General features: G+C 51.9%; 5 protein-coding genes across 5 annotated transcripts; 2 read left to right on the forward strand and 3 right to left on the reverse strand.

Annotated features, from left to right (window-relative positions):
- Positions 1 to 66: 66 nt before the first annotated feature.
- On the reverse strand, positions 67 to 2,109 carry A1O5_07581 (uncharacterized protein; the record flags this gene model as incomplete). The annotated part of the gene is made up of 1 exon (XM_007748170.1): positions 67 to 2,109. One exon carries the CDS (start codon positions 2,107 to 2,109, stop codon positions 67 to 69), a length of 2,043 nt encoding a protein of 680 aa, XP_007746360.1.
- Positions 2,110 to 4,084: 1,975 nt separating this feature from the next.
- A1O5_07582 (uncharacterized protein) lies at positions 4,085 to 4,963 on the forward strand (the record flags this gene model as incomplete). Its single annotated transcript, XM_007748171.1, has 2 exons — positions 4,085 to 4,519; positions 4,610 to 4,963. The coding sequence occupies 2 exons, from the start codon at positions 4,085 to 4,087 to the stop codon at positions 4,961 to 4,963; spliced, it is 789 nt and encodes a 262-aa protein (XP_007746361.1).
- A 705-nt stretch (positions 4,964 to 5,668) lies between these two features.
- A1O5_07583 (uncharacterized protein) lies at positions 5,669 to 7,691 on the reverse strand (the record flags this gene model as incomplete). Its single annotated transcript, XM_007748172.1, has 3 exons — positions 5,669 to 7,390; positions 7,448 to 7,518; positions 7,568 to 7,691. The coding sequence occupies 3 exons, from the start codon at positions 7,689 to 7,691 to the stop codon at positions 5,669 to 5,671; spliced, it is 1,917 nt and encodes a 638-aa protein (XP_007746362.1).
- An 889-nt stretch (positions 7,692 to 8,580) lies between these two features.
- A1O5_07584 (uncharacterized protein) lies at positions 8,581 to 9,165 on the forward strand (the record flags this gene model as incomplete). Its single annotated transcript, XM_007748173.1, has 2 exons — positions 8,581 to 8,775; positions 8,935 to 9,165. 2 exons carry the CDS (start codon positions 8,581 to 8,583, stop codon positions 9,163 to 9,165), a joined length of 426 nt encoding a protein of 141 aa, XP_007746363.1.
- Positions 9,166 to 9,687: 522 nt separating this feature from the next.
- Positions 9,688 to 11,134, reverse strand: A1O5_07585 (phosphatidate cytidylyltransferase; the record flags this gene model as incomplete). The annotated part of the gene is made up of 2 exons (XM_007748174.1): positions 9,688 to 10,517; positions 10,570 to 11,134. 2 exons carry the CDS (start codon positions 11,132 to 11,134, stop codon positions 9,688 to 9,690), a joined length of 1,395 nt encoding a protein of 464 aa, XP_007746364.1.
- Between the last annotated feature and the right edge of the window lie 560 nt (positions 11,135 to 11,694).

Raw genomic sequence — 11,694 nt, forward strand, 5'->3', positions numbered from 1 at the left:
CCTTGTGATAGCTAGAGGGTTTTCAAATAATCCTTCCTTGCTGGCCCATATCAGCTGGCGGGAACGTCACCTCTTTCTCCAATCCCAACCCTGCAGCAACGCAAGCCGCGGATCAAATCTCGCCCCAGAAAGTCCAGCTTCTTCCCTAAACAACGGGTACAAGATAGCCCTGAAGGTTCTTCTTCTTCTCCGGCCAGGTCTTCCACCGCGCTCGACGAGTTTACCGTTGCGGAAGCTGAGAGGTTTGCCACCGGCGTCGAAGTCAGTGACCTCAAAACCGGTAAGCCCCAGCTCAGCAAGGAGGGAGAGGGCTTCGGCAGGAAGAGGGCGTGGTGGCGGAGGTGGGTCGGAGGGATTAGGTAAAGTAGGTGGTGTTGAGAAGGCGGTCGCTAGATCAGCGTGGTAAAGTGAGGAAGTGGGCGGCATGGTTTCAGAAGGGCCTGAGCTTGGCCTCACAGCGTTCTTAGAAGCTTCGATATCGCTGTCGCTGTCGTTGCCAACAGAAGGCGAGTGCTCCTGCTGATGTCCTGCCTCCGACTCATGCCCCAGAAGCTCAGGTGAATCGAACGTCAACCTGCTGACCTCCTGCCGTGAACTAGGTCCTTGATCTTCCAAGCTTGTCGGATACGTGGTCTTATTCCCCGCTACGCTCTCCAGCACTACTGCGACCGATTCGGCCAGCTTCACATCCTTCTCTCCAACGGCGAGTCGCAAGACGGACATACACATGTCTTCGTTAGGAATGATATGCATCTCCGTCACATATCCATACCAGATGAATTTCGTGACATGCGGGTCGCCATGTTCACTCGCTTTCAGGAGCAAGTGTAGCAGTGTAGGCCTCGGGAAGAGAAAGCCTGAGTCCGAGAGCCTGTATAGAAGCTGTAACAGAGCGTCAAAGTCACGCCGCACATCGCAGATAGCGTGGATGTAAATGGTCCAAAGCCATTTCGGAACGGGCGTGTTGTCCCTACTTCCTCCGATGAACGATGTCTTCTGAGTAAGCTTTTCAAGTTCGACGGTTGCGAGTTCTAATTGTCCCTCACGTATTAAGCACAGAATGTTCAGGTGGGCGTGTGTATCGTGGACGGGAATTTGTTGTTTCGTAAGACGTGCGACAATGGAAGTGCGGAGATTTGTATCGGGATGAACAGCAAGCACTGTCAACACTGCCAGGAGGATGGGCACTTCGAGGGGGATTCCTTCTCTTTCCATTTCCTGGAGGATCAACTTGACATTCTCGATAGAGCCGTACTCTGGAAAACATTGCCCCAGGATGAGCGCCTCATAGTGGTCTGGGGCCGGCCTGATTTTCCGGTCTTGAATCAGGATCTTCAAAATGTTGCGAACGGCTCGAGCGTGCGGTGTGTTCTTCGCTATCCATCGCAGTTCCGCTTCGAGGACCGCTGTGGTCAATGCGCTCCTGATTAATGTCTTCTTGGGCCTGCCGCTGTTGAGGTCTATGCTTCTGGTGCTGTCTGCACCATATCTCTTTGCTTCTGACAGAAGTTCTCGAAAGCGCTTAGGCTTGCGGAGTCTCCTCATATATGGTCTTTCGATAACTGTTGGCTTCTCGTGGCCATCCTGCGCTCCCTGGATCTTGATAATTGGAATTTTCGAGCGGCTTAGGGGTCCGTGAGATTGGTTGGGCAAAGAGGCGTTTTGGTCACCACGACCCTCCGCACTTGAATCTTCCGACCAACTCGCGTAGTTCTCCCCTCGGTCTAAGCCGTCCGTTAAGTCACAATGTGTTTTCTGCTTCCTCTGCGTCTCTTCCGTTCCATGGCACAGATCGGCCTTTGATGCTCGACTCGCTGTTGGTCCTCGACCGTCAGTGTCATCATCGACCTCTTCCAGCTGCTGCTTCTTGGCTTGCTCGAGATGGGGAAATCCTTGAAACTTCACGTTCGCAGGAAATGTCAGGTCTGAGGAGGATAGGTCTTCGGTTTTCACAGGCCTTCTTTTCTGCTTCGCGTCGCTTGTGCCTCCATTGGGTTGACGTGTAGAATGGGAGGTTTGCGTGGATGTCCAGTGAAGCCGGCCACCGTGAGGGGCGGCGACAGTGCAAAAGCTTTGCCTCAGTCCATGACGGATCAAGGACCTGTGCATCGGCTATTCATAGCTGAGTGTGCGGCTATGAGGCTTCTGCAAAGAATAGAAGTCGCTTGAACGCAATGCTCGGCGACAAAATGAAGCAGAAAATGCAAGTCCTGAGATGCATGCTGCTTTAAAGGTAGCGTCCCGTTTAGGTTTAGTGTAGCCGGGTCTATTATTGATCACCACTTGGGTGATGCCCATACTTGTTCAGAGAACAATCTTACTGAGAGAATCATGAGTATGGGTTGTTGATTTATCTCGAGCTTCGCGTAAATTGGCCCGAGCGGGATATATTCTAGCCGATTGGCAGGCTGAACCTGATAATATGGCAGCCGAGCAATTGGCCTGTCGTCGAGGTTTGTAAGAGACGGACGCGGTGAGATGCTTGCACAGCTGATCATGGAATGACTGAGTCCAAGTCTTGATGGTAACTAGGAGGTGTGGTCAGGTACGAAATTACCTCACTGTCACTCATTGAAACTGAGAAGACTTACACGGTATCAGGAGGTCCTGGGTTGTCCATCTATATCCTGAGCAGTTTCATTCGGGCTTGTCTCCAAAAGAGCAACGAGGTATGGTCGATGGCTGTACGTGAACAATATAGAGATCGGCTTCCTTAGCCAATCGAGACTGAAGCATCATTAGACCAGTCCATCAACGGTCTTGATATTCCTCTCACGGTCTCCTTTCCAGCCTTGCTAGGATCTAAATTGACCTCCCGAGGAGGGCTGTTTCAATTCAAGACATGACAGTACATGTCAGGACACTGGGTGCTCATTGATATAATCGCCAGGTCAAAGCCAGCGTTAAGGATGGTGATTGGGATTTATCGGCAGCGCTCCTCGGCTTAACGACGAACGCAAGGACGATACGGATACGAAATTTCATGCGTATTATGCTGAAGGATATGTCAAACCTGTGTTGAGATGCATGGGAACTCAAAGGTTTCGGTTTCCTTTCGGTTGGTGTCCGAAAGCCGCATGTGGTGAAAGCCATTAGCATGTCTCGGAGATTGCAACGACGGGAGCTCCAACTTTCGAGAAACTTTGCCTTATTTGAAGTTGTGCTGAAGCCCATCTCTCTTTTCCTCCCTGCCTCATTCTACTGCAGCCATCCAAATGTTGTCACGGTACATCTACCTGATCGAAATAGGAGGGTCGTATCTGTTCGTATGAGGCTGAAACACCAGCTTGGTCACGACCAATATCTTCTCTTACCAGGCTTTACGACATTTTCTGATTTGTCTTCACACCCATTGCGACCATAGCAAAGTACAGGCGCCTTTTTGCTTGGAGGGAAGCAGTAAGTGGTCTGAGCTATATCGCTCTTGGCGACCAGCAGAGACGAAACGTTAACGGAAGCGGCTTGGGCCACCACATTATGCAGCCAAGCCAGCGAGTGCGAGATGATTCGTGAAATGCCCAGTATGCCAAACGCGGGGGTGTTGCATTTACCAAATCCTCCCTCTCGACGCATGTAGCAGTCGCGAAGCTAACTGGGAGAGACCTGGAGCATTTAAGGCCTCCAAAACGCACCCTGCCTCCCTTGGGCAGCAGTTCAGGCATCCTGCCTTCATCAAGTGCATAACTATCCCTCTCTTCGAGCAATCTCGGGTACACAAGAAAGCATTGTGAAAACGGACGAACGACACCAACGTCGGATCACGACTTGGAGGTAGGCGAGACCGTTTGCTGCCAAAAAAAAAGAAAGAAAGAAAGAAAGAAACAAAGAAAGAACAAGGAGCTTACAAATATCCATTCCTGATTGGGGGTTGTTTGTGGTATTAATACAAATACTAACAGGGGAGGAAAGCGCTTTGAGATAGATTTCCTGGGGGCATGCACTTGGACCGTTTGCATTTAATTCGTCAGGAAAAGAAACAGAGGACTGAACTGACCTATATCAGTAAGACCCATCCATCAACGTCCACCTAGAGGCGTGTCATCTACCCAAATATCTCTTCGAACCAACCGAGCAGGCGAGCAAGATGGCCTCGTCGATGTCTTCCATCATCATCATCCCCGGATCCTTCACCACCGCGCCAATGTACTACGATCTAGTCGACAAGATCCAAGCCCTCCGCGGCGGCGAATCGGGCTCAGTCTTCGTCAACAACCTCCCGTCGGCAAGTCGCAATCCGCCCGAAGAGCCGGCGACCTTAGATGACGACGCTGCGTTCTTCCGGGCCATCATCGAGAAACTAGCGGAGCGAGGGCAGGACGTCGTGGTCGTGGCGCATTCGTACGGCGGCGTCGTGGGCACGGAGGCGCTCAAAGAAGTGAGCAAAGCTGAACGAGAAGCGCGTGGACAGCCCGGTGGTGTCGTGAGGATCGTCTACCTCACTGCCCACGTACCGTCGGAGGGGAGTTCAGTGACGAGCATGCTTGGGGACGCTCCGACTGAAATGGTCGAGTACGGAAAGGTATGTATGGGCCTCTGTCCATTTATTCCCCCAATGCACAATATCCTCTTGGTAGTGGGAATTAACGAAGGGGCCCTTTTAAACCTCCAGGACGGCTTCCATCGACTCGTGGGCATCGAGACCATCGCCCAAGCCACCTTTCCCGACCTTGAACTCGACAAGGCCGTGGCGGTGGTTAAGCACATGACCCGACACTCAGCCGTCAGCTTCGCCGGCGAGATCACGCACGCCGGGTACAAGCATGTGCCGGTCTCGTACATCGTGTGCGAGAACGACATGATCATCCCGCCGGAAATGCAACGGGGTTACATAGAAAAGATCCAAAGGGAGAGCGGGAGGGATGTCGATGTCCACACTCTCAACACGGGACACGCTCCCAACACCACGGCGCCGGACCAGTTGGCAAACGTCATTGTCCGGATTGCTGCCGCGGCTTCAGCATGAAAAGAGTCAAGACTGGTCTGCCATAGGGGATGTTTAAGTAGGCGTGTCAAAACAGACACGGCGAGCGAGCGACGTCCATGGGCAATCAGGAACGCGGCGACTAGTCAGCCCAGGCAGGGTTACTGCGGAAGATCAAATTGTCAGCAAGAGGAGAGAGGGGACATATCCCGTACCCAGGCAAGTGCTCGATGTGTCAGACAGATGCTCATGTTCGGAGAGTCCGGCCCAAAACGTGTGTTGGCCTGTTCACGATTTGGAGTTTGAGAGTTTGATCACTCAGTGATGTGTAGGAAGACAAAGACAATGGAAAGGTCCCAGAAATGTTTGAATAAACGTATCATTTCTCCTTCTACCTATTACTCCGTCCGCTTCCGGAGATCGCCTCGCCGTCCTACTACTGGTACTACCAAGGCTGAACCACCCGCAAAATCCAAGTTGGTGTCCCAAATCAGCCCCCCTATAGATGGCTTTCCCTGGATTCTAAACTGCACTGTGATAGACAAAAACATCGAATTGTCCAACAGACTCTGAGATATGACAACTTCAATGCAACAACGCCTAGCTCACCTGGCTTAATCTACAAATTTGGGAAAACTATATCAAGAAATGTTCAGTCCACATTCGCCGAAAATGTACCAGGAGCATAATCGCATATCCAGGCACCTCGACGAACGGCCTTTTAAAGCCATGAGGCTGGATCACCAGCTACTCGTGAGCATCTTTTGTGGCGATGGTCGACCTGCCGGTCTCCAAACTCAGCCTTGGGCTGCAGTCGATGATGCTGCTTTCCGGAGTATCGTCCGTATTGCTGGGTGTATATCGGAAATCCTCGACGACGACTATTTCTCCTTCAAGTTCTTCTTCGTATCGAGGTGGAGGTGCCACGTATGACGGGGCGGTGTCGGAAAGGCTGCTGCTACCGATGCCAGCATCGAGCTCTGCAGGTTCGAATCCATCCCGATCACAATGACCACGATACCCCGACCTTGCTCGGCCTTCTTCGGCTTGCACAAGGTCTCTCACGAAATCGGAAGCATTTCGAAGTGTACGGATTTCCTTTTGCAATCCGTCATCTTCTTCCAGAAGGTCTTCCCGGTCAAGGATCATTTCTCGCTTCTCCCCGTAGTCATTGGTGCCTTGGTTTCGGAACCGGAAACCTTTCCACCATGTCCTCCATTTATGCTTGCAGGCAGCTTTCCGGTAGAGCCTCTTGGTTCGACGCTCTTCCCATCTGGCTGCGCGCTCAGCTCTTCGTCGAGGATCTCTGAACAGGATTATTGCACGGATGGCCAGGCCAGAGAGTATGACCAGTAAAACGAGAAGAAGAATTGCCAGCCCGATGCGGTATTCCAATGCGCGTCGTTCTTCATTGGCAAAAGGTCGGAGATTCGGTGGTGGTCCGTGGGGATGGCTATGAGGGTCAAACCCAGGAGGCGGACCATGATGACCCGGTCGAAATCCTGGAGGTGGACCGTGAGGCGGTTGAAAAGGAGGGTGATCCCCATGTGTGAATGGAAAGTGAGGTCGATCGTTATTTGGTTCGTCCGGAATGGGCGTTGGTTCAGGTTTGTTGTGTTGCGCAGGGGGAGTCGCTGGTGGCGGCGACCTTGATGTAGCTGATGGTTCTGCTGGCGTCTGAGACACCGTGACAGGTTCCTCGACATCAGCTGCAACAGGCGCTTCCTCTGGAGCGTCTCCTTGTAGACTGCTATCGACTCCAAAGCTGTCCTGATTGTCCGCGGAACAAGGTGTTTGTGCATCACCGTCTTTGCAACCGCTGAGTCGATGTCTGTGATGGGTAAAGTGAGAGCTAATAAGTTTGGCGATGGCTGGGACTTCGCTCATGGCAGTGTCCCACAAGCATTTCATGTTTGAGCAAGCTTTGAACTCTTGCTTGAGAAGAAACATAATTTTTGCCTCTGTTGAGCGTATCTGCTCATGAAGGGCTCCCATTTCACCTCTCAATTCTTCGAGCCGAGAGTACTCTGCTTGTAACGTTGTGTCAGGTGAGGGAATAGGGTCAGAGACGTTGGAAGTAACCGAGAGTCTCTGGTCTTCTGACAAGAGCCACTCGTCACAAAGGCTTTCTGAGACTTGAGCGACAGGTTTATCTTGGAGACGCAGGACCGCGGGCTTGCCTTTTTGCTTGAACGAGGTAGTGAATCCAGAGGTATCTTTGAAAGGATCGCTTCCCACGATGCCCTCAAATCGGACAGAGATTATGGAAGCTTCGCCCTTGAGACAGGTTGATTCCCAGGAAGCATTGACCTTCCGCTCGTCTGAGCCATCGGAAGGCTTTGATGTAAAGGCGATCTGGCCGTTGGCAACGTTATTGCCAGCGTTTAGGGGAATGAGAGGAAGACCATTGAGACGAGGAGGGGTATTGGAGCACTCCTCTTCGGCAGAGTCGATCTCAAGGGTTAGTTCCTGTGCACACCAATGTCAATGACACCCCAACCAAAGACATGACCTGATCGAACATACCACTCCATCCTTTGTGTCGTCAAAGCATTCTTGACAGGGAGCGTGGAAGTGAATGGATAGATGATCAGGATCTATGGCTAGTCAGCCAACAACAAGACTTGTGGGGGTAGCGTCCACTACCTGTTGTACCAGCAACAGTCGTGATGTCTTTTGCCACCGGGTGAGAAGAGGAAGAAGCAGGAAGGAGAGACGCCGACGCCAGCGCAGAAAACAAAGTGGCCACGCGAGTCCAAGAAGACCTCATTTTGGGACCGATGATCGAACAAAACAACACAAGATAGTACGATAGTACGAATGAGTAGAACTATGCCAGGAAAGAAACACTGATGATCCAACGGTACAAATTATGGTTCAATTGAATGGCATGCTCCCCAGTAAGTTTTGGGAGCAAATTGCTCACTTTTTTTGGCCTCACAACTCCATATTCTGATGCCCGAAGAGTATGGAGGAGGGGAATCAAGAATCGAGGAGGAAAAGAGCGGACTGGCGGCAGGATGGGATTCTTTCGTTTTGGCTGGAGCCTGAGCCTGAAGTTGGGCCTGAAGGAGGTGGAAGAGGGGAGGCTTGGAGGCTTGGAGGCTTGGAGACTTGGAGGATCGCGCCAGAAGCCGCTTGGGCCTTTTGAGGTTTGGTTGCTCGCCTCGGACACGGACATGCGATGCACAGCCCCGACAATCTGCTCGGCCGCGTCAACGCTTCCGGCTCCGAGCGTTGAGTGACCTGGGGGAAAGATCGGCCTTTGAGGTGTGTTGTGGTGTTCTTGCTGGCGGGCTCGCGTAAGTAATAATGCTCGAGGTCATAAGCATTGGATTTTTCTTTCCGCTACACAACCTACCGCAACCTGAACTGCGCAACCCGTGGTGCACGTGACAACATGCTTATGTAAGGGATAATGCCAAGACTTCGACCAGCTTGCCCCAAAGCCCTCCACCTCCAGCCAATGAGGCCACAGGTTGGTTCTTTCAGTATCAAAATAATCACCTGCTGTGATCACCCATTACAAGAAAAAAAACTACTCGTGCCGCCGTTCGTGACGCGCAACTAGGATTATCGCGCAAGGGATTGGAAGATATTCTAGCGCACATCAAAACTACGGCCACACTAAGTCCGAAGCTGCGGACAACTGGGCAACGATGCTCCCTTTAGGCCTCCTAACGGCTGCACAGGGCCATCCCATGCTGGTCGAACTGAAAAACGGCGAAACCCTCAATGGTCATCTAGTAAACTGCGATACGTGGATGAACTTGACGCTGAAGGAGGTTGTGCAGACAAGTCCAGAGGGAGATAGATTCTGGAGGCTGCCAGAATGTTACGTGAGAGGGAATAATGTGCGTTCTGACTCCCCTAGATTGTGCGACCAATGCAATCCGAGAGCTGTGCGATGTCTTTCATGCTTCAGCTCCGGGTTGAGTTCCAGTCTTGCTCTGTCTCATAATGAAGAGCTGCTTTCACGATTACATGTCCTCTCAACTGACAATACCATCTAGATCAAATACCTCCGGGTCCCTGAAGAAGTCATCGAGCTCGCGAGAGAACAACAACAGCAACAACAGCACCAACAGGGTGGCGGGCCGCGTGGCGGACGCGGGGGTGGGCAAGCTGGTCACGGCACCGGTGGAAGGGGAGGTGGTGATCGTGGACGAGGGAGCGGTGGACAGGGAAGGGGAGGCGGAAGAGGGCATGGGCGTGGGCGAGGTGGAGGAAGAGGCCAAGGTTGAGGTGGATTGTTTTTTTTGGGGAGAGGTGCTATGGTACTCGTTCTTTATGGCATACGCATCATGACGTTGACGTTACAGAGGTTCCCAAGAAGACCGAAACGTCAACACACATTCACAACATTACCGCCTGACCGTCACAATACTGCATCCAGGTCCAGGCTTCGGCCCGTTCAGACATTGCCCAATTTTCTGCATCAATGTTCAATCAGCCAGCGAAAGGATAAAAGAAGTTGTATGTGGTCTGCTATCGAAGTGCAGACTTCAAGCCGTCACAGTCTACCATCAAGAGAATGGAGACATCAGTGCAAGATTTTTGAGAACCCATCATTTTCCACACACAAACCAAGGCCAGGACTCCTCCGCTATGCTAGTCCAGAAACAACGGCTTGCACGCTCCCAGCGACTTTCAGGGTTCACAACATAAAGAATCGAAATGAAACTATATTTTGTGCCTCCAACCATCTTCATCTCTTTGGAAGGGCAAGTTCCAGGCATCGTCCAACCTACCGATGATTGCGTCAGTCAAGCGAGCCAGGAGATCAGATGATAGTTTCTTACCTTGTCCGAAATGATGCCTTGACCCTGTAGATACCACCCCAATCTCTTCACTAGTTCAACCTGCTCTTCCGGGGTCAGGCCCATAATGGCCGTTTCAAGCACTCCGCCCACTGACGTCTTATACACAGCAATGAAGCTCTGGTAGTACATGTATGCGAACAGACCCATGATGAATTGACAGTCCATGCGATCAGTCATGCCTCCGTGTCCGGGGATGCTGTCACCAAAATCCTTGATCTTGAGAGTTCGTTTCAGACCCGATGCGAAGAACCCTCCGAAAGGAGCGATCAGCGAAGCGAACGATGCAAAGACAAGAATGTGAAACTGCATGGGCGCGATCCAGAATGTGTAGTCGAAGCCGGTCCACTCTTTGGTGTTGTACGGATAGGCCTTGAAAACCGGGTTCGGGTCACATTCTAGACCGGTAAAAATGTTGGCGCCCAGATCATTGACGGGACAAATGAAATACTTGTAACGCATCAGTATGTTGGTTAGCGCAAACCCGAAGAAAATGGTGCAGATCCAAGCTCCCACAAATCCCTCGACAGTCTTCTTGGGGGAGAGGCTGATCAGTTGGGTACGGCCAAAGGTGATGCCGCAGATGTATGCAAAGATGTCATTGGTGATGACCAGGGACGCGGGAAGGAAGAACCAGATCATGCCTTCGAAGACGTTGTTCATCATGAAGTGTGCTTGGACGACAATCAGATAGAGTGCCATATGAGTCCAAGCGAACTGGGCAAACTGGAAGCGGTAGTAGTTTTTCCGCAGCGAGGCAACAAAGGACATGAATCCTGTTATAGAGTAAGCAATTGCACAAGAGACCGCAGCAGCCTGCACACGCACCAAATATATACATCATGAAGCTGATGAAGCGGTGATGGGTCGCAAAGGGTAGCAACACTTTATCCACCAGGAGGATATGCTTGAAATAGTAAATGACACTTTCGCCGTACAGAAAGTACATGGTGATAGCCAGGAAGTACCAGTTCAGCGAGGTCGTCAATGGGAGGTTCTTCTGCTTGGTGGGCACTTGGGCGATCGCGATAACCTCTTTGAAAGAAACGATCTGGACGGCGGTAATGACCATGAGGACATAGACATGACCCGCAAACATTGCGCCGAAGAAACCACCTATCATGGCCAGTGTCCATATCGTCCGGGTTATGAAAGTCTGCTTCTTTTTCTCGTATTCTGACACTTGGGCAGGCTTTTCCCCCTTTACAATATTTCCATTGGTGTTGCCGTCGTGCTGATCTTTCTGAGGGCTCGGAGGCTCGGAAGCAGTGTCGCTGGCCGCAGAAGAGCTTTGTCGACGGTGATGGCCATTTCCGTTTCCGTTGCCGTTACCGTTACCGTTTCCATTGCCGTTTGACCGGTGTTGGAACTTGACGCCCTTTTGCCGGGGCATAGCTTCTTTATGCGCGGCGTGGAAGAGCCGCAGGGAGAAAGTTGTGCCTTTTTCTCTCAGGGGTGCGCGCCGGTTGACAATGGAAATCGCGGACTGGGAAGGAGAGGGGATGCTGGGGATGCCTCGCTTGACACGTGCTTGTTGGCTGGATGCCTGAGACCGACTTTCAGGAGCGAAACTAGGCGCCGGTGGATTTCTCGATCTTGGGCTTGGGAGCACCTGGACTGGGCACTCTGCCACATTCAATGCGCAGAAGATGCGTCGATGGCTTAGAACAGATGGCTTAGAACGGCGAATGGAAGATATTTCGAATCAACCAAGTCGTTGGCAGGTCGGGCCACCCAAAGTGATTGAGTTGATTGCTTGTGCAGGTAGCCAGCTTATTAGTTGAATTTGCGTCATACAACGAGTCCCCCGCTGCGCCCACTGCGCCCACTGCGCCCACTGCCGCCCAACCTGACGAGGCGTCTAGGCACTGCTACTTAAGATGACATGCTCGGAGCCGCAGTTGTTCCGGGCGTTCGTCACTGGAGGATCACTAGGAACAATCCGCACCACTA

Source organism: Cladophialophora psammophila (genome assembly GCF_000585535.1).
Source record: "Cladophialophora psammophila CBS 110553 chromosome Unknown aczJe-supercont1.11, whole genome shotgun sequence".
Taxonomy (NCBI): domain Eukaryota; kingdom Fungi; phylum Ascomycota; class Eurotiomycetes; order Chaetothyriales; family Herpotrichiellaceae; genus Cladophialophora; species Cladophialophora psammophila.